General features: G+C 35.5%; 1 protein-coding gene and 1 pseudogene across 3 annotated transcripts in view; one reads left to right on the plus strand and one right to left on the minus strand.

Annotated features, from left to right (window-relative positions):
• Window positions 1–26,051, plus strand: part of Ptpn4 (protein tyrosine phosphatase non-receptor type 4) — a 192,836-nt gene that overhangs the window by 123,741 nt on the left and 43,044 nt on the right. For 2 of the 3 annotated variants that reach the window (XM_004836053.4, XM_013076728.3), the window contains exons 13-15: window positions 7,713–7,781; window positions 13,669–13,794; window positions 16,351–16,509. In XM_004836053.4, coding sequence (XP_004836110.2) covers window positions 7,713–7,781; window positions 13,669–13,794; window positions 16,351–16,509 — 354 coding nt within the window. The remainder of the gene's footprint in view (window positions 1–7,712; window positions 7,782–13,668; window positions 13,795–16,350; window positions 16,510–26,051) is intronic. The other variant, XM_021236579.2, reaches the window with a different exon arrangement.
• LOC101701541 (dnaJ homolog subfamily A member 1 pseudogene) lies at window positions 23,588–24,817 on the minus strand (annotated as a pseudogene).

Below are 26,051 nucleotides of genomic sequence, written 5' to 3' on the forward strand. Positions count from 1 at the left end.
TAGTTTTCAGAGAAGAGGTCTTTGATTCCTTTTGTTAGGTTGATTCCTAGGTATTTCAGTTTTTGGATGCTATTGTGAAAGGAATTATTTGCCCTATTTCTCTCTCAGTGAGTCTGTCATTCGTGTAGAGGAAAGCTATTGATTTTTGTGTGTTGACCTTGTAACCAGGTACTTGACTGAATTTGGTTATTAAATCTAGAAGACTTTTGGTGGAGTTCTTGGGATCTTCTATATAGAGTATCATGTCATCTGCAAATAATGACAATTTGACTTCTTCATTTCCTATCTTTATTCCTTTTATTTCTTTCTCGTCTAATTGCTGTGGCTAATGTTTCCAAAAGTATATTGAACAAGAATGGTGATAGTGGACATCCTTGTCTTGTTCCTATTTTAGTGAGAAGGATTTCAGTTTTTGACCATTTAGTATGGTACTGGCTGTTGGGTTTTCATAGATGACTTTTATCAGTTTGAGGTAGAAACCATCTATTCCAATTTTTTATAGGGTTTTTATCATAAATGCATGTTGGGTTTTGTCAAATGCTTTTTCTGCATCTATGGAGATTATGATATGGTTTTCGTCCTTGGCTCTATTGAGGTAGTGTATTACATTGATTGATTTGCATATATTGAACCATCCCTGCATCCCTGGGATGAATCCTACTTGATCAGGGTGTATGATCTTCTTGATGATCTTCTCTTCATTCTATTTGCCAGTATCTCATTAAGGATTTTTGCATCTCTGTTCATTAGTGAGATTGGCCTGTCGTTCTTCTTTTCAGTTGGGTCTTTCTCTGCTTTGGGGATGAAGGTGATGCTTGCTTCCAGGAATGAATTTGGGAGTATTGCTTCCCTTTCAATTTGATTGAAGAGTTTAAACAGTAATGGCAGTAGTTCCTTTCTAAATGTCTTGTAGAATTCAGCAGTGAAGCCATCAGGACCTGGCTTTTCTTAGTTGGTGAGTGATTAATTATGTTTTCAATTTCATTGATTGATATTTTGGTTGTTTAGAATTTTTAGGTTTTCTTCGTTCAACTTTGGTAATTCCTATGTATCTAGGAATCTGTCCATTTCTGCTGTGTTGTCCATCTTATTGGTGTATAGGATCTGGAAGTAGGTATTGATGATCCTCTGGATTTCTGCTGGGTCCATTGTAATTTCACCCTTTTCATTCCTAATTGCATGGATTTGAGCCCTTTCTTTCCTTTTTCTGATAAGGTTGGCTAAGGGTTTGTCAATTTTGTTGATTATTTCAAAGAACCAACTTTTGGCTTCATTGATTTTTTTGTATCGTTCTTTTAGTCTCCATTGCATTGATTTCTCCTCTGCTCTTTATAATTTCCTCCCTTGTATGAGCTTTGGGTTTGTCCTGCTGTTCTTTTTCTAGAAGCTTGAGGTTCAGCATCAGGTTATTTAATTGGGCTCATTCTGTTTTCCTAATATGCGTATTCACTGCTATGAATTTCCCTTGTAAGACTGCTTTCATTGTGTCCCATAGATTGCGATATGTTGTATTGTCCTTGTCATTTAATTGAAGGAACTGTCTGATTTCTTCTTTAATTTCCTCTGTGACCCATTGGTTATTCAGAAGTGTGTTGTTCAGTTTCCTCGTGTTTATGAAATTTTTTGAGTTTCTTTTGCTATGGATCTCCAATTTCATCGCACTATGGTCTGATACAGGGGATAACTTCAATTCCTTTGCACTTACTTAAACATGTTCTGTGCACAAGTATGTGGTCTATTTTGGAGAATGACCTATGTGCAGCTGAGAAGAATGTGTATTCTGATTTTGTGGGGTGGAAGACTCTGTAAACATCTGTTAAGTTCATTTTTTTCAGGAGTTCAATTGAGTTCTAGTATTTCATCACTTATTTTTAGTCTAGTTGATCTATCTATTTGTGACAGTGGGGTGTTGAGGTCCCCCACTACAATTGTATTAGTGCATATATGACTTTTCATGTCCGTTAGTATTTGTTTTATATAGTTGGGCGCACTAGTGTTTGATCCATTTCAATTTTAGTTTAGTGCAGGGTGAGAGATAAATAGGTCTAGTTTTAATCCTTGGCAAGTTGAAACCACATTGTTTTTACCACCATTTATTAAAGAGGCTATCTTTCCTCCAGTGAGGGTTTTAACTCATTTGTCAAACATGAGGTTGCTGAGTGTGTCTGGAGTTGTTTCTGCATCTTCTAATCTGTTCCACTGGTCCTCAGGTCTCTTTCTTTGCCAGTAGCATGCTATTTTTATCACAGTAGCTTTGTAGTATAGTTTCAAGTTAGGGGGTTGTAATACCCCCTACTTTGTCTTTCTTGCCTAGAATTGCTTTTGCTATTCTACTTCCCTTCTTGTTCCAAATGAATTTTTGGGTTTTCTTAAGGTCTATAAAGTATGCTGCTGGAATTTCAATTGGGATGGCATTGAATCTATATAGCAGACGTGGAAGTATGGCCATTTTCGCTAAATTGATTCTTCCTACCCAGGAGCAAGAGATGTCTTTCCATTTTCTGATATCCTTTTTGACCTCTTTTTTTAAAATGCTATAGTTTTCAGAGTAGAGGTCTTTGATTTCTTTCATTAGGTTGATTCCTAGGTATTTCGTTTTTTTGGATGCTATTGTGAAGGGAGTTGTTTCTCCAGTTCCCTTTTCAATGAGTTTGTTGTTTGTGTATAGGAAAGCTATTGACTTTTGTGTGTTGACTTTCTATCCAGCTACTCTACTGAATCTGGTTATTAAGTCTAGAAGACTTTTGGTGGAGTTCCTGGGGTCTTCTATATGAGAGTATCATGTCATCTGCAAATAATGACGATTTAACTTCTTCATTTCCTATATTCCTTTTATTTGTCTCTCTTGTCTAGTTGCTATGGCTAATGTTTCCAAAACTATATTGAACAGTATTGGTGATAGTGGACATCCTTGTCTTGTTCCTGATTTTAGTGTGAAGGATTTCAGTTTTTGACCATTTAGTATGATATTGGCTGTTGGTTTTTCACACATGGCTTTTACCAGATTGAGGTAGGGACCATCTATTCCAATTTTTTGTAGGGTTTTTATCATAAATGCATGTTGGGTTTTGTCAAATACTTTTTCTGCATCTATGGAGATAATCATATGGTTTTTGTCCTTGGCTGCATTGATATAGTGTATTACATTGATTGATTTGCATAAGTTGAACCTGCATCCCTGGGATGAATCCCACTTGGTTATGGTGTACAATCTTCTTGATGATCTTCTGCATTCTGTTTGCCAGTATGTTATTAAGGATTTTGCATCTGTGTTCATTAGGGAGATTGGCCTATAGTTCCCTTTATTGGTTGGGTCTTTCTCTGCTTTGGGGATCAGGGTGATGCTTGCTTTCAGGAATGAATTTGGGATTATTGCTTCCCTTCTAATTTCATTGAAGAGTTTAAACAGTAGTGGCAGTAGTTCTTCTCTAAATGGCTTGTAGAATTCAGCAGTGGAGCCATCAGGACCTGGGCAAGTTTTTAATTATGTTTTCAATTTTTTGATTGATATTGGCTTTGGAATTTTTAGTTCTTCTTCGTTCAACTGTGGTAATTCATATGTATCTAGAAATCTGTCCATTTCTTCTGTGTTTTCCATCTTAATGGCATATAGGTTCTGGAAGTAGGTATTGATGATCCTCTGGATTTCTACTGGGTCCATTGTAATTTTACCCTTTTCATTCCTAATTGCATGGATTTGTGTCTTTTCTTTCCTTTTTTTGATAAGGTTGGCTAAGTGTTTGTCAATTTTGTTCATTCTTTCTAAGAACCAGCTCCTTCTTCATTGATTTTTTTGTATCATTCTCTTAGTCTCCATTGCATTGATTTTTGCTGTGATCTTTATAATTTCCTCCCTTGTATGAGCTTTGGGTTTGTCCTGCTCTTCTTTTTCTAGAAACTTGAGGTTCAGCATCAGATTGTTTAATTGGGCTCACGCTGTTTTCCTAATATGAGTATTCACTGCTATGAATTTTCCTCATAAGACTTCTTTGTGTCCCATGGATTCTGATATGTTGTATCGTCATTATCATTTAGTTGAAGGAACTGTCTGATTTCTTCTTTAGTTTCCTCTGTGACCCATTGGTTATTCAGAAGTGTGTTGTTCAGTTTGCATGTGTTTATGAAATTTTTCTGATTTCTTTTGCTGTTGATCTTCAATTTCGTTGCACTATGGTCTGATAGTTTACAAGGGATAACTTCAGTTCCTTTGCACTTACCTAAACATGTTGTATGAGTGAGTATGTGGTCTATTTTGGAGAATGACCTGTGTGTAGCTGAAAAGAATGTGTATTCTGCTTTTGTGGTGTGGAACACTCTGTAAACATCCATTAAGTTCATTTGTTCAATAGTTTGATTCAGTTCTGTTACTTCATTGTTTATTTTTTGTCTAGTTGATCTATTTGTGACAGTGGAGTTTTGAGGTCCCCCACTACTATTGTATTAGTGCTTTTTTGATTTTTCATGTGTATTTCTATTTGTTTTATATATTTGTCCGCACTAGTATTTGGTCCATATATCTTTATGATTGCCACCTCTCCCTCTTCGATTATTCCCTTTACAAGGATATAGTGGCCTTCTTTGTCCCTCTTAATCAGTGTTGGTTTGAAATCCATTTGATCTGCAAATAGGATAGGTACTTCTGCTTTTTGAGGGTGTTCCTGTCACACGGAGTATTTTTTTCCACTCTTTAATTTTCAGTGTATGAGTTTCTTTTTGAATTAAGTGTGTTTCTTGTATGCAGCATATTGTTGGATCTTGCTTCTTGACCCATTCTGCCAGTCTATTTCTTTTGATTGGTGAATTGAGACCATTTATGTTGATTGTTGTAATTGATATGTATTGACTTATCCATGTCATGACCTTTTCCTGTTGTTGGATTGTCCCCTTTGCATTTTATTTCTTCTCTTGCCTGATGGATTCATTTTGCTGGGCTTCATGGCATTTTGACTCTCATTGTCTTTTCCCAGTACATTGTTTAAAATTTTGGGGAGTGCTGGTTTGGTAGTCATGAAGTTCCGCAGGTGCTCTTTGTCACAAAAGTATCTTATTTCTCCATCAATTTTGAAAGATGTTTCTGCATGGTACGTCAGTCTGGGTTGGAGGTTGTTTTCCTTTAGGGCTTGGAATATGTCACTCCAAGCTCTTCTTGCCTTGAGAATTTGTGTTGAGACGTCTGCTGTGATTCTGATGGGCTTTCCTTTGTATGTGATTTGTTTCTTTTCTCTTAACTGTGTGTAGGATTTTGTTCTTCTGATGGCTTTCTGGAATCTTAACTATTATATGCCCATGTGTAGATTTTTTTTGATGGTGGCTAGTTAAGAGTCCTAAATGCCTCACTTATCTGTATGTCAAATTCTCTTCCCTTGCTTGGGAAGTTTTCTGCCATTACTTCTGTGAACAGTTTTTAATGTCATTTGCACTTTCTCTGCTTTCTTCATTAACTCCAGTCATTCTTATGTTATTCTTCTTTGCTTCATCTAGCAGGTGTTTTATTGATTTTTCATAGTCCCTTACTATTTTTAAGAAATTTTTCTTTTCCTGACCAGTAATTGCAGTCCTGTCTTCTGTATCTGAAATTCTGTCCTCACATTGGCTCATTCTGTTGTGTAAACTTTGAGTGGAATTTCTAATCTTCTGGAAATGTGTTTCCATCTGTCTTATTGATTCTATTTGTTTCCTATGTTGGGATTCCATCATGTTCCTCACTCCTCTATTTTCTTTATCTGTGTTTGCTCTAGATTTACTAATCATGTCTTGCACTGTTGGCACAATTTCTGTTGCTATCTGAGAAATTATTTCTGATTTCATGTTTTTCCAGATCCTCTTTCGTTGCCAGTTCAGGGAGTCCAGGTGGTTGGGTATCAGATTATTCTATCTCGTTGCTCTTTGGGGTTCCCTTAGGTCATCTGAAAGTCTCATTTTAAGACTTGCTTACCTGTGTTCTCATTTCAACAGATATAGCCTGCTGTGCCTTTGTTGATGCAACTTTTTGCCCACCCAGTGGTGTTCAATTCTCAGCAAGCCACTGAGTGGCCTTTCTCTGCTGCTCACCGCTGTACCAATTCCTGGGTTCAGTGGTATCCTTCTGGATCCCTGAGCCATCCTGTTATCCAGTCGGGGTTCTAGCTGGGGCCTGTGCACACTTGGGATGGTGTCTAGACATGCCTCTGGCTAGGGCCTGTCCGCCTATGAAGCTGTTGTCTGCGAGGGCCTTTGGCTGGGGTCTTTGCACTCTAGTCTCTGGTGTCTGGGCAGGCTTCTGGCTAGGGTCTGCTCACACTTAACAGTGGTATCGGGGCGGGCCTCTGGCTGTTGCTTGTGTGCCCCTGTGCACAGGTGGGTCTTTGGCTGGGGCTTGTGAGCCCAAGGGACTTGGGTTGGGGCAGGGCCCTGGTTGGACCTGCCTGCAGCCGCGCCACTTCTGTCCACATCTGCTTCTCCCTGGGATCTGCGTGCATTTACCAATGGTATTGAGGCAGGGAGTCTTTCACTCTTAAGTATGATGTTGCTTGTAGGCTTTCTACAGATGCCCTATGTAATGCATGTTGAGCAAGTTTCCTCAGTTTCTTACTTGCTGGAAGTTTTCATTAGGATTGGATACTGATTTTTTTTTTAAAGCTCTTGACCTGAAAATGTTGAGATGATCATATGGTTTTCTTTTTAGTTTGTTAGTAAGATGAGGTAGATGTGGTTCCACTGAACTAAATCCCTGGCCCTCAAGGGTATATGAGTAGCTGTTCTCCCCTCCTAGAACCTCCAAACAAGCTCTCATTGTCAAAAGAGAAGTACTGTCAGAATTTGGTGTCCTGAGACTGGTATGGTTTTGCATTTTGTTCTATCAATATTAAACCCCGAAAACTAGGTTATGGGCAATATTAAATGTAAACCTTTTTGCCATTAATTGGTTTAGTTGCTCCTTTTTGTGAAATTCAGCTTGCTACTCCAACCTTTTGAGTAATAGTGTTTTATTTGAATTCACCCCACTAGAAAATTATGAGTCAAGACTCAATTAGAGAAGCAGCATACTCTTGATATTTCAAACAAATTTAGATGAGGGAGATTGTTACACAGCTGTTAGAAAGGCTGTATCCAACCCCCACAATATTTTTGCCCCTAATTCCTTTTTATATAACCAGTCATCATACCTGTGATCAGTAGTAGAAAAGGAACATTCCAAATGAAGTACAGTTCTTCCAGATCTCTCATATTTCAACCTCTTCACTAAGAATAGTAGAGACACTAGCTAAATACAAGACTTGTTTGGGAGGAAATGGCATCTATCTTTAACTTTAGAAAAGAATATGTTTGTAGGACATAACACAGAAGAAATTTCTCTGATGCAGAATTATTTTTTTTGTAGTTGTTGACACAGAAGTATGAAAAAATGAAATGTCTATGGAAGAATTATAATTAGACTTCATCCATCTAGGTAGAACTGGAATGTTCTCCATTCTTTCCTTTTTATTTTGCTTCCCTCTTTTCCCTTCCTGCAGATAGGGTCTCGGTCTATGGTCCATCCTGGCCTTGAACATATAATCCTGCCTCAGCCTCATGAGCTCTAGCGTTATAGGCATGTGTCACCATGCCCGACTCTCCCTAACCACTTCCTTTTGTTTTATTAGAAATGTCTTATCTCTTACAAAAATGTAACATAATCATGTTGTGTGTTCTCGTGTTATTCTTTTTTAAATATGCGTATTTGTGTATTTCAGTGGGAGAACTGAAGTCCAATCAGTTCAGTATGGCAAAGAAAAGGCAAATAAAGACAGAGTATTTGCAAGGTAAGCCAATTCTGTTTCAGAGTCTGCATTTTAAAAAGGGATTAAAATTATTAAAAACTTTCTATAAATTATTGCAGAACTATCACATAATCCTTTTCTTTGATTACATAATAAATTATATTGAGGGAATGATAAACAAACTTGCCTGGTTTAGTGTTTTTTAAAATGCATAAATATTACTCATGTACCAAGTATTGTAGTTTTACTAGGCTAAATCAGGTGTCATTATTAATATAACATTTTATTGGAAGATTGATGATCTCTTAAAACATTTTTAAGAAATATAATGATATATTTCATATGCTATCTGACCTGTTTACAGATTTACTTATCATATTGTTACAAGACAGATAAGTTGCTTTTGATTTATTTGCAATTTATTATCTTCATTTTTTTAGGGTTTGTTAGAGCCAGTGTGCTTTTTAATAAGTGAATTGACACATTTTCGAAAGGTTTAGCTAGTTTTATGAGCAAGGATAGAGTATAGATTATTAAATGAAGACTGAATACCCAGACCAATGAGAAGAAGTTCATTGCAATAATAAGTAAAAAAATCATGAAGACCTGAAATACAACACTGACAATGGAAGGTATCTAACAAAAAGATTAGATACCGGCGTTTCCTTACAGAGTTATATGCTTTGTGTCTACTATTATTAGAGGTTTCAAATTTTAATGAATAGAACTAAAGAATTTTTGCTTTTGTTTTTATTTTGTTTAATTTTGCTATTAGGGGCTGGGGATGTAGCTCAGTGGTAGAGCACTTCCTTAGCATGTGCAAAGCCCTAGGTTCAGTCCCCAGTACTACCAAAAAGAAAACAAAGAGGCAGGGGATCCTAAACTTTAATGTTTGAATTTATCCAAAAGTCCTTCCTATTTTGTGTTGCTGGAGGAAAAGGAGTTTTGTGTTTTGAGTTGTTTTTTTTTTTACATTCCCTCCCAAAGTGAAAATCACTAATTTTTCTAGTAGTATGACTAATAGGTCATTATATTTAAGAACTCCAGCAGTATCAAATAATGAAGAAAAATTGTCATCCCAAGACAACCATTAAAAAAATTCAAGTTTGTTGTTTGTTTGTTTGTTTGTTTGTTTGTTTGTTTTTGGTACTGGGGATTGAACTTGGGACCTTGTACTTGCAAGGCAGGCAGTGTAACCACTGAGCTAAATCCCTGGCCCTTTATGTTGCTTTTATCACTTACCATATCATGTACATTTTCTTTGATGTTGAAAAATCTAGTTATTTACAATGGCAATAAGTCTTTACACAGGTAAAGTATTTTATCATTTTATCATAAAGTGTAGAATTAACTTCAAGATTCCTGTTTGTACTGCTTATCTTTGCCTTGTTCCTGCCTCTTAGGATTACTTGAGGCTCTCAGTTATATGTCCTCAATGCTTGTAAAAATAAATAATACTGTGAGCTTCTTGGAAGTAAGAGCATTTGAAACAAAAAATTATTGAAATTTATTTTTTTGTGTTTAAATAATGAAATTTACTAGCCTTTTCCCCTTTTGTTCCGGGGTTACCTCCGTTCTGATTTGTATATGAATAAGCTACTCAACAGACCAGTCTACAAAATGACTTGATATGGAAAGGATTCAGCTGGTTAGGACTGTAGCATTTTGCCCTGATAAATTTACTTGAATTCGAATGATATAATTTATTTCAGCATTTCTTCAAAAAAGTTTTGAAATCATTTTCTTGTATCTTGTTTTTAGATTTATGAGGAAAGATTATGTTTACTAAATATAAATCTTAGTGGTACATTAGTGGCTTGAGTATTATGGAAGGGAAAAAGTCAACACAGAAATGCTTATCCTAGTACATAGGACTACTGAAGTTACTCAAAATCTTCCCTTTTACAGTGTTAGATACCTTTTTTTTCCAGTTAGAAATTGCTAAAAACCCATTGAAAGATAAAATGTATAGTAAAGGTTAACATGAAATTGTTTTCCTTTCAATTTCTCTTGAGAAGTAATTTACTTCCTCTTCTAATTTAAAATGTATTCCCGTTTTTTGTTTTTGTTTGTTTGTTTGTTTGTTTGTTTTTCCTTCTCAGAATAGAACTTTACTGGCAGTTGAACTCAGGGCCTTCACATTGAGTTACTTCCCTAGCTGCCCTGCCCACTTTTTTGAGAGGAGCTCTTGATGCCTAACTTGTTCTAGTTCTTAGTACATAACATATTTGCAACAAACATTTCAGTACTTTTTAAATTAAAACTTTTTTTGTTTCTTAGTGTTATAATTGCACTATAACAATATATTACAACTTTTTCATTCCTAACAATAAGCTTAACTTTCTTCTTACTTGATATTTATTAAAAACAGTAATGTGATTAGTTATACTGTAGTATGATGTCTGGGACTACCAAATCATAGTTGTACTTACATGTTAAGGTTAATATCACATATAAATGGTTTTTTTATAAGTCTTGTTTTAATACTTTTGGTCAGTCAAATTTTAGAAGTATGCAGTTATAACTGCATTTTAATTGTTCATTTTATTATTAACATATGAAGTTGATCAGTTTATTTTATAAAATAAATTTGCTTTGTTTGATAAATAGTAAATCTAGAATTTCAGTACAATAAGACTGTCTTTAGTCCTTCAGTTTTTCTGAAATTGTATGAATTCTCCTTAAAATGAGTCATCAGTTGAGAAGAGATTTTGATGGTACTGGGCTGTTTTAATGATCTCTGTCTGAAAGATTAAGCCTTTCTAGGATTGCTTTTCTAATAGATTAGCAACTTATTGTGATGCTAATTTTATCTGTCAAAATTGTCTGATGGTTTTAGCTATTTTAAAGTTATTTTGGTAAAGTATTAGAATTCTAGAATGCTTGTCTTCCTTCAAATTTTAGTTGATAGAATACTTAGAAAAGATTTCTCCTTAAATTTATATGGTAAGATTTTTATAACAATAATAAAGTTATTCTTTTTTTCTTTTTTATATATCAACTCTGAATTGCTTTCACACCTTTTCAGTTATACAATAATATTTAAGAAGAGAGCAAAACAGTGTTCTCATATAATAGAAAAATAAGGTGCCTTGGTCAGAAAATAAATTTACCACATTGCAAACACACTGCAGTGTGGTATTTTTTTCTCTGAAATTTCCACACTCAACAGGAAACATAGACAGCAAGTTTGAGTGGGTGGGTCTCTGAGGTTAAAACTCTTAATAAAATACTTGAAATTTAGTTTTAAATTCAAAGAATTTCTAACTATGTTTAGTCCAATAACAAGAAGAAAGTGTTCTGACCACTTAATGCTAGCTTAAGTATACTGGATTTTTTTTTCTTCCTTCTAAGGATATTTTCTTCTCTTACAAAATGAAAGTAGCTGATCTCCTAACTATAGTTAGTGAACTCTCTTGCAGCATGTATTTAGTAGTCTAATATATGAGAAAAGAATAGCTTAGAAACCTTAAAGATTACCACTACTAGAGGAACCATAAATGAATGGTAAGTTTAAGATTTTATTTTAATAATTGAATATACAAGGTTTTCATTGTGTTGTTACTAATGTCAGTATTTGCACTGCAGTATGAGGGAATTGGACTAAATGCTATCCATAATTGTTTTCAAGTCAAAAAATCCTACAATTTAAACTCAGTGGGTGATGTTCATGCTTAAACTGCTCTGAATTTACATACTTCTGGAAAATGAAATCTGAGTTGATATCTTTTTTTTTCTTAGCCAGTAACCTTACATCACTTTTAGAAATTGTCTGGTGCAGTGGCATGCATCTGTATATAATTCCACCTACTTGGGGGGCTGAGATAGGAGGATTACAAGTTCAAGGCCAGCCTAGCCAACATCGCAAGATCCTGTCTTAAAAAGAAATATCAGCAAAACTAGATTAAAACAAGCTAAACATGTTTCAGAATTCTAGTAAGTAAAATAGAAGTAGCCATCAGTTTTTAAATTAAGGAGATATCATTAGGTAAAAGTAGAAAAGTTCAGGGCTGTGAAACCCTGAAATGATAGGACATCATTTTTGTGGTTTGTATTCATAAGTGACTTAAGTTATTCATAAAACATTGCATTCAAAATTTGGAAACTCATAAGTCATGAAATTCAGGAGGTGAAGAGGGGCCATAGAATCATATTGTATTAGTATACTTGTAATAATTTAAACAATTTGTCCATGAAAGGCCAGAATTAGGATTGAGTTGGGTCCCTACTCATTGTTATTTTAATGCTCCTTAATGTATGTAATGTTTATAATGAACAGTGTGTAATGTTATTAATACTTTCTGGAGTATTATTTGGTCAGCACTATGCTTCTTAGATCAGTTTATTCTTATTTCTTCTTTTTATGTGTTTAATGTATTGGAAAGGAAATACTATGTTACAAGTGCAATTGCAAACTTTATAACATTAGAATTTTAGTTTATAATGATCTCATTGTTTAAATGTAATTGGATGACTTAATGCTGCTTTTGTTCTTTGCTTGAGAAAAATGTATTTATTCAAGAATACATGCGTAGTATTTGTTGAGAGGGAAAAAATTATGGCCAACTTTAATAAATGTTAATATGCTAAAAAGTAAGTGTAGTACTAAGCAATACTTTATTATTTTTGGAAAATCTAAAAGTAAATGAAAACTAACATAACAAAGACCTATGAATCCTATAAATTATAACCAAAAATAGTCCTGATTTTAAAATTTTATCTAAATTTTTATGATCTAGTCTTTGTAATAAGATAACAGAATCTGTATTTTTAAAAATCATAATACAATGGAAAATAATTTTATGTGCTTTAACAAATTTATAACAGAAATAATATTTGTAAGATTATTTATTATATATTTATATAAGTAGTTTAATTCATTTTGTTAGTGTCATATTGCCTCTGTATGTCAAAAGCTAGTTCTTTGAGGGGACAGGGATTTAGCTCAGTGGTTCCACCGCCTGCCTTGCAAGCCCAAGGTTCCGGGTTCAATCCCCAGTACAAAGAAAAAAGGTAGTTATTTGAATAGATGCCATATACTTTCAATGAATTTTAGTCAGTATCTTAATTTACATATAAAAAACACTTTAATTGTTGACAGTCCTACAATTCTAAAGGCTTATGATCTGTTTATAGACCAATTTGTCTAGATTTTTTTTTTTTTTTTGGTACCGGGCATCGAACTCGGGTCCTTGTGCTTGTGCAGCAGGTGGTGAAACCACTGAGCTAAATCCCCAGCCCCTCTGTCTAGATTAATATAAAGATCTTTTTCTTGAAAAGATCATTTAGTTCTCATATTTATCATTATGACAAAAGATAAAATATTTATAGGGAATAAAATGTTCTTCTCCCTGCCACAAGACCAGAATAGTTAACCTTCCAAAATGTTTTTGTCAAACAAACAAAAAATATTCCACTGACCTTCTATATTTAAAGAAGAAAACAATTATAAATAATATTTGATAAGCACAATTGTCATTTTTGTCCTGTCGTCATTGAGGAAGAGGTTCAGGATTTAAAGACATTCAGAAGATACTATGGTATGAATTGTTCAACACATCTGGTAATAAGTAGAGTTCCAGATAGTACTCTACAATAGGAGTAAGCAATATCTATAATATTGATAAGGTTTGAGAAAACATTTGGTAACAAACTGTTCCCTTTTTTTTCCTGTTTCCTTTTCTGATTCTCTTACTTTCCACTTCCTATTTTCTATCCTATTCTTTCTGTATTGTTTGTCCTTACTTCTTCATGTAAAGCAAATGTCCCTTTTTAGGATATTTGGTAAATAACATCTAAATGAATTCATTTCTGGAATATTATACTGTTAATATAATTGACGGTCTAACATATGACCAATTAAATATTTGAATTTGTAGTTTGGGATATAAAAAGGAAAGAAGTAAATATTATTTAAATATTTCTGCAGATCCCCAAGTAAGCCATTGGCACGGAAATTAATGGATTGGGAAGTAGTAAGCAGAAATTCAGTATCTGATGACAGGTTAGAAACACAAAGCCTTCCATCACGGTCTCCACCTGGAACTCCTAATCAGTAAGTAAAAACTATAGTATCAGGTCTTCATTTTGCTAATTTCTAAATAATTGGCTGTATATTTCCATAGCCTAAAGATAAAAATATGTAAACGTTTAACTCTTCTGATCAAACATGAATTTTGTTGCTCTAAAGCATTATTTCCTCTTCTCTTGCTCATTGGAAAAGTAGCATGGAATAGTCTGGGGGAATGAGGCAGTAGAGCAATGAACAAGGACCGTCACTTTCTTCAACGGTTGCCTTTCACAGAAAAGATTCCCAGCAAATAAATCAAGATATTAGTGAACTTTAAATCTCATATCATTGTTATTTACATAATCCTTTGCCATGTGGTTTCCCAACAGAATTTTCGAAGGAGCATAAATTGTTTGAAAATGCTTTACAAATGATTGTGATTCTCTTACTTAAAAGCTCCTTCCCAGTCATGGCTGTACCACTTCTATGGTGTAGAAAGGGATTTGCAGTAATAGTCCCCTAAGTTTAGCTGTAGCTATGCTAAAAAGAACTGTGATTCAGCATTAGCCTAGCATTTCTCATGAAAAGTGTATGCTTTTAGTGTAGCTAATAAGTTAATAAATTTATCCTAGCCAAAGATATTGATTACAGTATCTTAATTTTGCAATAGAAAAAAGTTTACTGTATATAATTAAGATAATATTAAACAGATGTGTCAGCATATTAACATACTTTGTTAATACATGAGATTCATTTATAAAATACTTGAATTTGGGTGAGAATATAATATTTGAAGAAGTTTTCCTTTAGAAATATTTTATATACATTAATATTCAATAAATTTGCACTAAACTTGAAACACTAAGTCACTGATGGGTGTTAGCTGAAGAATAAACTTATGTTAGACATAAAGTATTGCATAAACAGCTTGGTTTACAGAAGTTTATTACTAAGTGTCTTCCCTACTACTAGAAAAATTGGGTTTAGTTTCCATCTTGCCAGTTGCAGATTGTTAAATAACTTTTCTTAATAAAACACTGAATGAACTGTACAAAGGCTCATCAGCTTGTTTGAAAAAATTTCAGAACTTTCTTTTTCTGCCTCCTTTTGTAGCCAGCATTTCTCTGTTTTTTGCTAGCACCATTAAACATTTATAGTGATGTATTAGTCAGCTTTTCCATTCCTAGGAAAAAATACCTGACATACAGAATTTAAAGGAAGAAAGATTTATTTCAGCTCATGGTATTAGAGGATTCAATACATGCCTGGCTGGTTCCAAGGCAGAAACATCTTGGCAGAAGAGCATGGCAGAAGAAACCTGTCCACCTCATGGTAGCTGGAAACAAAGAGAGGAAGGATAGAACCAGAAAAAAGAGGAAGGATCCAGAGATAATGCACCCTTTCAGGTCACACCCTAAATGACCCACCTCCTCCAGCCAAGCCTTATCTTTTAATAACACATTAAGCTGTGACTGCATTAATGGATCAATCCACTGATGAGTTTAGTGCCCCATGATTCAGTCGCCTTCCAAAAGCCCATCTCTGAACACATGAGATGTTTGAGGGACATTTTATATCTAAATTATAACAAGCAAATTAAGAAGACAAGAACTTTAGTCCAAATGACTGAAGTAATTTAATTAGCAGGAACTCTGATTATGTGTTCTGGTTAATAAAATAATTTTAGATATGATCTGAAAAGTTTTTTTTTAATTCCTAAGAGATAGTAAAGTGGGGGTGGTATGAAAGTGGACCCCAGAGTCACTGTACATTTGGACCCTGGTTGATTAATTTCCATCTTTTTCCTCTTCTAAAATTTTTATTTATAGTAATGATGTGTTTCTTACATTATTATTTTAAGGACTAAGCGAGGTGATATATGCAAAATACTTAGAACAATGCATGGTGCATAGTAAATGCTCAAGTAGTTCTTGTAATTAGTGATTGAATAATTATTTACATAAATGTCATTTTTAAAGATAGAAATACATGGTATTTAGTGACTACTCTTAGGATTTAAAATTCTCATAAATAAAAAACTTTTTAAGAATTAAAGAGGAGCCAGTCATAGTGATGCATAACTCTGAGGGGCTGAGGCAAGAAGATCAAAGGTTGATCCCAATCTGAGCAATTTAGCAACTTTGTGAGACTGTCTCAAAATAAAAGGACTGAAAATGCAGTTCAGTGTGAAGGCCCTTGGTTTAATCCCTAGTACCACAAAAAGAGGAAATGAGAAATCAGACTAGAAAATATTTCTAAATCATTTATTCTAATCAAGTATAAATTTTGAATAAGACATATAAAGTTGTAGTAACTGAAACCTGGAAACTAAATTAGAGATAATAGATGATTAAATGGATAACATCCTTGTGGCAGATTGTTGATTATGGTTCTGCTCAGATTCTGACATCCCATTCTGTGTTCTTTCTGTTTATATCATACTGTTTATGTCACAGACCCATGTCACAGACTCCTTAGTCAACCCTGCTAGTCTTATAGCACACAGTCACTTTCTCATACAATCATATGATTAATAGACTGGAAAAGTTAAATTGAATGAACTGAAACATATTTATTTAGTTTTTCTTCCTTTTCATTTAGTCGAAATTCTACATTCACACAAGAGGGAACTCGGTTACGACCATGTTCCGTTGGTCATTTGGTAGACCATGTGGTTCACACTTCCCCAGGTGAAGTTTTTGTGAATCAGAGATCTCCATCATCAACACAAGCTAATAGCATCGTTCTGGAATCATCACCGTAAGACCTTTTTTCATTTTGCTTCCTAATTCTGTGTTTTCAAATGCCCCAAACTGTTTTATTTGAAATAATCTGGGGAAGGCCGGGGATTTAGCTCAGTGGTTCCACCACCTGCCCTGCAAGTGCAAGGACCCAAGTTCCATCCCCGGTACCAAAAAAAAAAAGAAATAATCTGGGGAATTAGGGTATTTGATACAAGATTTTAGTATGCTGTTTTTAAATATATATTTGTAAATGAGTTTATTTGTCCTTCAGAATACTTTTTGCCTTTTTCCTCTCTCCCCAAGTCACAGGCTGTTCTTTTACCTTTTGGGGCATCCATTCAAATATTTGTGAATATTTTTGTAGCATTGTGGTCAGGGAGTAGGGTAGTGAAAAGTAGAGCTTTCCTAATTTTTTTCTAGTTGTGGGGATGGAACTCATGGCCTTGTGTATGCTATGCTAAGCAAGTACTCCAGTACTGAGTTACATCCCCAGCTCCTCTTAAAATTTTTTAAGGAAAGACGTTACAAGGATAAGGGGACAGTGTTGAGAAGATTAAGTAACAAGAGAGAACTAAGATCACAGGCAAGCATCATGGTGTATGCCTAAAATCCTGGCACTCTGAGGGACTAAAGGTGGATCTCAAGTTCAAGGCCAGACTTGGCAATTTAACTAAATAGTGAGGGACTGTCTCCAATAAAAAACAGGTAGTTTAGTGTGAAGACCCTGAGTTCAATCCCCAGAGTCATTGCAAGGGTGTCCTCACACTGAGTAAGTCATAGAAAGCATACACATTTCATTGCTAAAGTTTATCCTACCTCTTATTGTAACCAAGTGATACGTAAATTTGTCTTTTAAATTCAGTACTAATGTCCCATCAGTTTAATGCTCAACCTGCATATTTTCACACTAATATGCAATGTCTTGATTTATTACATTTATTTATTAATACAGCTAATGTGCAAGTGGGAGATTTGGAGGGGAAATATAATACCTACGAGATTCATAGATAGGTAAGAAAATCCATTAATTGTTGAGAAGGAGAAAGGAGTGTAAGAGTAAATGTCATCAGGCTTGAAGAAAAGATGAGTCTTAGAGTAAGGGGTAAAAAGAGATGGATTGGTTGGTTGCTACACAGTTATAATAGGAAAAACACAGCCTGATACTTGAGTCAGAGTGGTCTTTGGGTAGGGTCAACCAAAGAAGACTAATGAGCTATCAGGACAAGTAGAGATTAGCCTTGGTAACTTATATCTCTGTAAAACATTTTGATTATACATATATATTATAAGGAGGAGGATAAATGCACATTGCACAGTGTCATCTGTAGGAATGAGTTGGTAAGAGATGCAATTGGTGGAAATCTAATGTTTTATTTAAAGTTATAATTATAAATTTTTGACCAGTTTCTGGTAATCATGTATTTTCTGATTTTGAAACTTTAAAAAAAAAAGTAATTCTTGAGGCCTAATCAAATTATCTTAATCTGTGTGTGTGTGTGTGTGTGTGTGTGTGTGTGTGTGTGTGAGAGAGAGAGAGAGAGAGAGAGAGAGATTTAAATCAAGGGGGTGCTGATCTACATCCCTGTTTTATTTTGAGATAGGATCTCACTAAGTTTTCCATTGTTGGCCTCAAACTTGGAATATTTCTGCCTCAGCCCCCCTAATACCTGAGAATATGGGCATCACCATCATGCCTCGCCCACAAATTTTCTTTCTTTTTTTTTCTGGTCCTGGGGATCAAACTCGGGACCTTGCACTTACAAGGTGGCACCACTGAGCTAAACCCTCGGCTACAAAATTTTTTACGTGTGTAAATTTTGTACAGTATATGTTTTGAGCCCTGATTACCTCCCCAACCCCATCCTTTGGATCATTTTAGGCATATTACTAATTTTAATTATATTGAAACCATTGAGTTAGAAATATTTCAATTAAATGTGGATGTATCAAAGCCCTAGTCTCTACTGGTCTTGCTTTCTGCTTATAAAAACATAGTTTCTGTTTTAGAATTTAAATTTAAAATAGTACCATTTATACCCCAAATAGCACAATTGGTTGGGTGATTGATTTTGTGTGCTGCAGCTTGATCTCAGGGCTGTGTTCTACCACTGAGCTATAACCCAGCCACAGAATGGTTTAAAATAGTCATTTTCAGGATATTCTCTTCTAAGTCCCTGGAGTTCTGTTAAGGCCTCGGGTAGGTAGGAGGGCTGCTAAGCTTTTATCTTATTTTATAAATTGGCTTCTGAGAAGCATTCCATTTGAAAAATATATTTCACTGCTACAAAAAATTTAGGAATCTCTGATTTAAAGTTACTTTTCTCCTGCCTTTTGCATTTTCTTGCTGTGAGGTGCAACTATATAATATAGTCATGAGAACACAAGTTCTGAAGGTTATACCATCTCAATTTTCTCACCTGTTAAAAATAATATGTTAATAGTATCTACCTCAGTGTTGCTCTTAGCATATAATAATTACATACCTTTCTTCAATTAATTTACACTGATAGCTTTTAGGTATATTATCAATAATTTATTTGTCTGCATTTTTGAAGTATGTCTGATTGAATACAGAGGAATTCCTTAAATTCTTAACTTTATTCTTAGGTCTCTAATCATAAGAAACTTTATGCAGACCTCCTAACCCTTTACTTTTAAATCCATTCCCCTGAGCCATGTTTTTCTGGACTGATCCATTCCAGTCTTTTCTAATGAATCCTCACAGCTTTGTTCATACTTCATCAAGTCCTTTTACTTAGACGTCAGATTTTGCCTTTCTTTTGCTTCCTCTCAACTACTAGCATTGATAACTTTCATCTGTAAACTCAGCTTTTCCCAGTTCCCTGTTCAATCTTGATCAAATCTAGCAATGTATTGTGAACCCTGCAAATACAAGGCTGCTCCAGGATAAAGAAATGAAAAAAATAAAAGAGACTATAGATGAAAAGAAGATATTAAGACATAAGGACTCAGGGGATTCACCATATTAGATGCTGTATTCATGATAGCAAGACTAATTATAGGTCTTTGGGCTGCTGTTGCTATAGTATGCTTATCCACCATCCATCTCTGTCTAAAGTCTCTATGACTTGCATTTGGGAACTAAGGTCAGGGACTTTTGAATTTGTTTGAAACTAAGAATATCAAGTCTAGGAGTCCTGTTCTGGAATAAATTCTTACTGATAAAATGATTTGACATTGCCAATTTTATTCAATTATATTAATCCTTTCTCTGAGGGTTAATATGCATTTTTAAAAATTGTCTTAAGCATTGATTAGTAATCAATCTGAAATGATGTTTATTTTGAAATACTCTCAATATCAGTATAAATGAGCCAGAAGGTCAAAACTCAAGTTTTAAACCAGAGTTTTCTATATCTGACATACTATAAGCAAAATATTAGGTTAAATGCCTAATGAAGACTTGAATGACAGTAGTGGTTGTAGTTAAATGAGACATGATACCTTGGTATGTGTCTTAGAGAAGTTTGAAGAGTCCTTATTCCTGAGAAGTTTATATTGATGTCTACCAAGAAACAGGTTTGTTTTTGTTTTTGTTTGCTTTAAGCAGCTAAAATAATAATCTTGTGATTTCATTTCTAACTTTCTCTATAACAGATCTTTTTCAATTGCCAGCTATAAAGTCAGGTGGTAGTCTCCGTTTGTAAGATTTCTTCCACAGCCTCTTCATTCCGATACTCTTGCCAGATGTGTTGATATACATAGAAGTAGAACGCTTGTTAAAGAACTGATATATTTCATGACATTATTACCATCATCATCATCATTATTATTTTGTTAAAGAACTGATCTATTTCATGACTTTTTTTTTTTTGGTACCAGGGATCAAACTCGACATTGTGCTTGCGAGGCAGGCGGGGTGCCACTTAGCTAAATTCCCAGCTGTGACATTATTTTAAATGTGTAATAATCTAATAATGCGTGATTTACTTTTTGGTTTTTTTTGTTGTTTGTTTGTTTGTTTGGTACCGGGAATTGAACTCAGGTCCTTGCGCTTGCGCAGCAGGCGGCAAAACCACTGAGCTAAATCCCTGGCCCTTGTGATTTACTTTTTAAAGGCACCTTCCTAGATAATTGTTTAAATAATATCAACTGCATATATACAGACAGCTCTACTTTAGATATGAAGAAGGAAGTTATTCATTAAAATTGAGCTAATACTTTTAGAATGTACTTTAGAAATGTAATTTGTAACCAGTATATGAATTTGAAGAATCTGTGTTGACATCCTTGATTACCTTTACAGACTTTAGTGTATGTGCATACGCTGTGCATAAGTGTGTATGAATAGAGTTTGGCTGTTCAAGTTGGAAAAATAAAAGGGAAAAATGGTTACCGGGATTACTAAGAGAACACAGAGTATAAAAGGCCCCCATACAAACCTATCAGGAGCAATAAGGATACTTAGAGAAGTAATATACCAGTCTGTGAGAAGTTATTTTAAAAAGAAAGTTAATAAGATTACCAGAGGTCAGTTAGCCTGTGTCCTGAACCCCAGTTTTACTGCCTTTCCCACTGCCATCTCTGTCTGGACTCCCTTTTCCTCGCCTTCTGTTTAGAATTTAGTTTAAATCCCAAGCCGAGGTCTATATACTTGGCCTCCATTCCTAGCCATGTCTTTTTGCCTATCTGCATGTGTTATGGCTTGTGTTTAAATGTCCCCCCAAAGTCTCATGCATTTTCAGAGGTGGCTGAATCTAGTGTGTGTGATTGATTCATGGTGGGGCCAGGCCCTAGTGCACTAGTATTAAGGGCATGAGTGCTACCCACCTTAAATAGTCTGAATAAGATAAAAGGGGCAGAAAGATGCTGTTAAGATCCCTTGCTGCTTTGCTACCATCTGTCCACCATGAACTGTTGCCCCTCTGCCACTCTGCCTTGGAGCCAGCCAATTATCGACTGAAACCTCTACAAACTGTAAGCTAAATAAACCTTTCCCCCTTTAACTTTGTGTGCCAGGTATTTTGTCTCAGCAACGAGAGAAAAGAAACTAAGACAGCATGTTTAAGCAGAAGTTATTATCAAGTACTCAGTGGAGTCTGGCAGGTAACCCAGGCTAGTATTTATGTAAGTTGAGTGCCCATGCCCACTAAATGATACCTCTTCATTTAGGTATCAGTGGCTTTGGCTTTGGCTTTCTCCAGCCGGTAATGCAAACCCCCCCCCCTTTATTTTACAATGCTTCCAGATTTTTCATTCTGAAAATTCAAATTTGTGTGTAATTTTTGTCATCAACTACATAGTTTTTACAAAAACAATGAATGGGGCAAATGTATGTTGTCCCAAATTGGCCCACAACCCATGAAATTAAAACCACTGTTCTAAGACAATAATTTCTAACTAGAAATGCCCAGTAAAAAATGATCTCTGGGGCTTTTTTGACAATATATGCCTAAGCTCTAACTCCCAGAAACACAGATTTAACAGTTTTGGCAAAATCCTGTAGTGTCAGTGCCTTTCGTCTCATGTAATTGAACATTGCTATTGTTAATACCCATACTAACAAGGTTTGGCTTACTTACATATTCCACTGTAGATCAGGCCTGAGTTTGTCCTCCTGTCTATTTTGGTGATATGTTTGGCCTGTAACCAGATCAAGAACACAACAAGTTGCTCTGGCTATGTTTCCATCTGATCTCAACATTAATACCTCCTCCCACAACCCTTTGGTTTTGAGGCTAAGTGCTTCCTGAGTTCGACAACTGTGTGCACAACCAGAAACAACTTTCTAATCATCTTATTTAAGTGGTTAGACTTAAGCCTACATAACGGGAAGATACCTACTGTTTATTATGTGTGGTCCTAATGACTGCTGAGTTTTGATAAGTTTTAGAAACTTTTTATCCAATACTAGGAAATCTGAAGTTCTGCCAAAGAATGTCTGTTTTACTCTTTATCTGCCCTACTTTCATATACAGCTATGGTTGAATTTCTAGTCTAGAGTAGAAACACTTGAATGTATGTGGTATGATCAAAATGTATGGTAAATGTTTTAATCTAAAAATTATATTACAGTAAAAGACACATTGCCATTAATCCCCCTCGAGATATTCCCTCTTTCTTGAAACACTTAACCCATCATTCTTGCCTTTTTTTTTTTTTGCTTTGTAATCAGTATATTAAGGAGACATTCATACATTTCAGCAATTGCTTAAATTCTGATACCCAGATTTAAGCATGTGAACATGACTTAAACACACAAGTAAAGCTGTTCATCATTATTTGCTGTACTATTACCATTAAATTACAGTTACTTTGGAGCATAAGTCAAATGGGTTAAAGTAAGCCTGTAACATACCTAAGGAACACCTTCTTATATTACACATGCAAATTAGCTTTCCATGTAGTCTCTTCACTTTAATTTCAAAGTTACCCATTTATTTCAAAGCTCTGAAGTCACTACTCAAAGGCTTATCATGGTCCAAAAAGAAGGGAAAAAGAATATGAGCAGGACTGGTGAACATAGTTTTGTGTGTGTGTGTGTGTGTGTGTGTGTGTGTGTATTTAAAAAGATGGCACAACAGAAGGGAATGCAATCCTAGAAATGCAAACCCTTAAGAAGCAGCTTTATTTTGATAAACCCCTTCATCAGAAAAGTATCATTTCTATTACTGATACCACAGGCTAAATTATATTTTATGCCACCTTCAAGTAATAGTTGAGGCAGTAGAATGCAGAGACATCACAATGAGTACCACTTAATACAAATTAACTAGACAGAACAACACTTCTACAAACTGTTTCCTTTTTCTGATTGCCAGTTAAGTACAGTTTTAATCCGTAGCTTAACAAGAAAGGGTTATACACTAAAGTCAGCACATATACCTAGCATTTCAGTCTAAGCTTGTCCATGTATACAACTACAATCAGTTACAAGGTGTGGCCTACCAGACACCAGGGTTAGGTACTTTTTACAGGCATTAAACTTCATCTTGCACACTGAAGTCATCATACATACAGGGCAAAGTTGGAGCTTTTATATTTGCATTTATTCTTCATTTAACTTTTAAAACACTACTGTAATTGAATATTGAAACAAAAATAATAGCAAGTAGTGAGCAAATGATGATTATAGTCCTTTGTGTGTTCACTACTGCACACAAAATGCCAGCAGTGAGTATTATTCACTGCCCCATTAAGAGGTCTGACACTGAACACCATCCCTGGGATGATGTTCGTCATCCTCATAGGCTTCTCCATTATAATGGCACCCTCATTCCTGATTTGGATCAAAGTCCACGAGTTCTACCAAGATCTACCTGATTTCATCCGTCTCTTCAACTTCCTTCCTCTCAGGTAGGAGTTTTTCCAGCAAAGAGAGTTTTATCCGGAGAGAGAAAGCCATTTTCAGAAAAGTTTACCTTAAATTTGATAATTAGACGACCCTTTTCATATGGTCTACGATAAATTGGCATGCCTTCATTTAGCACACACTTGATGTCTCCATGCTTGACAATCTGACCTAGATGAGAGGTGATGACTATGGTTCGGTTATCAAGAGTGGATATGGGCTTTTGAAAGCCACACAGTGCTTCAACCAGCTGTATATCCATATATATGAAAAGGTCGTCTCCTCATGGAGTGAAAACAGCATGGTTTCTGATCTAACACAATGATAATATCTCTGGCTCCAGTCCTGGTTCTTGGTCTCCTTCACCATGGAATGTTAACTTCTGGCCATCTTTCATGCCTTTGTCAATGTGAACTTCTAGAATCTCCTCTCTAACTATCTTCCATCTGCTGCAGCTTTTACATCTGTCTTTAGGACTGATGCTTTCTCTGTGGCCCTGGCACTCCATGCACACAGACTGAATTTGCTGAACCATTCCAGGTCCTATCTGATGAATTCTTATTTGCATTCCAGTACCTCGGCATTTGAGAAAGCACTCACACATTTGTCACAAATCACGTTCTTTTGCAGAGCCAGTTTCCTTGTTGCACCATTATATACATCTTTTAAGGTATCCAACCGAGAACTGATGTACCACATTTTTACCTCTCCTTTCTCTCTGCGTCCTTCCTCCTCCTCCAAAAAACATATCAAAGATATCTGTGGGGGAGCCAAAACTACCACCTGCTCCACCCTCCTTAATTGCCTATTCTCCTTTGTCATATAATTCCCTTTTCTTGGCTTCAGAGAGAACTTCATAAGCTTGAGAAATCTGTTTAAACTTTTCTCCTTCATTTGGATTCTTATCAGGGTGGTACTTCAAAGCCAGTTTCCTATAAGCCTTTTTCAATTCTTCTTGGGTGGCATTGGGTTTAACCCCCAAAACATCTTAGTAAGTGGTTTCTTTCACCATTTTCACAGCTGGTGAGTGGGCTGGGCCAGAGTGGGGGAAGCGGGAAGGAGAGCTTAGCAGTGCACAGCTCTGGCAGCCACCGCTCCTCCACCTCTCAGCACATTCTGGAAAGTTCTGATTCTTGCCATTTTCTGAAGCAGTTCTGGAAGTCCTCTTTTGTGAGCATCTTTACAAGGTAAACATACAGTGAATGCTGCTGCTGAGTCCCATCCAGTGGAAGGTTAGTCTTGTAAAAACATTATGGTGTGCCCTCATTTTATTTACCAGATATGACACTGTGTAACTTCTGACTCCTCCACAAAGTCAAAATGACCATGAAAATTAAACATTTTGAAGGGATTTAGAACATCTAGGTGGCCAGGAAAGCACAACTGAAAACAGCCATGAAAGTGGACTCCCTGAACTGTTTCAGAAACTGTCAAGAATGATGGGATACATATGATCAAAATGAGCAGGACTATTTTGAGGGCAATTAGTGACATGTCTTTTACTCTAATAAGTGGTTTTAATCATTCACCATTTTTTAAAATTACACCCTGTATTGGTCCTTAAAGGTTTGAGTTCTTGGAGTTGAAAATAGCAGATTAAAAACTGCCATGTTTGGCACCTGCAATCCCTGGCCATTAAGCCAGATCTCAATGAAAGCTGTTGCTGAAAGGGAGGGGTGTGTACACTGACTCAGTCCTCATGGGCTTATCAGAATCTAGAACACTTATGCGCTGAATACTTCTCTGCAAATTTCTAGGCAGGAAAAGTATTGTGTTCTTGCTAATTGTTTAGTGGTTATATTTTGTGCCAGATTAGAGCATTTCAGGATCTCCTTGGGAGAAATGTTCCTAGATATTTATACAATCAAACCATTCATTATTGATCCCCATATCTGCCAGGTTTCTAGGAGCCAACCTTTATAAAGAGGTTCACACCTCCTCTACTAAGGGAAAATGTACCCAAGAGTTACTCCTCCTGTGACCTTTGTTATCTTGGGGTAAATTATGCTGTGATAGCAAATGACCCTAATTATAATGACTTCAAACAACAAAGGTTATCTCTTCCTTGCCCTGTTTATACATCGTGGGTCGGTTATGACTCTTCCACGTTATCTTCATCCTGGGACCCAGCGTAACAGCACTTCCCTACTGGAACAAGACTAGATGCGTGACCAAAGGTGTTGGGTGGAAGGGAGAACATAATCTTGAACTGTTACTGAAAGTGTCCTGTCAAAAGTGGCATATAG

Source organism: Heterocephalus glaber, unplaced genomic scaffold (assembly GCF_053883595.1).
Source record: "Heterocephalus glaber isolate CG9 unplaced genomic scaffold, H.glaber_assembly_v1.0 deba00000347, whole genome shotgun sequence".
Lineage (NCBI taxonomy): Eukaryota > Metazoa > Chordata > Mammalia > Rodentia > Bathyergidae > Heterocephalus > Heterocephalus glaber.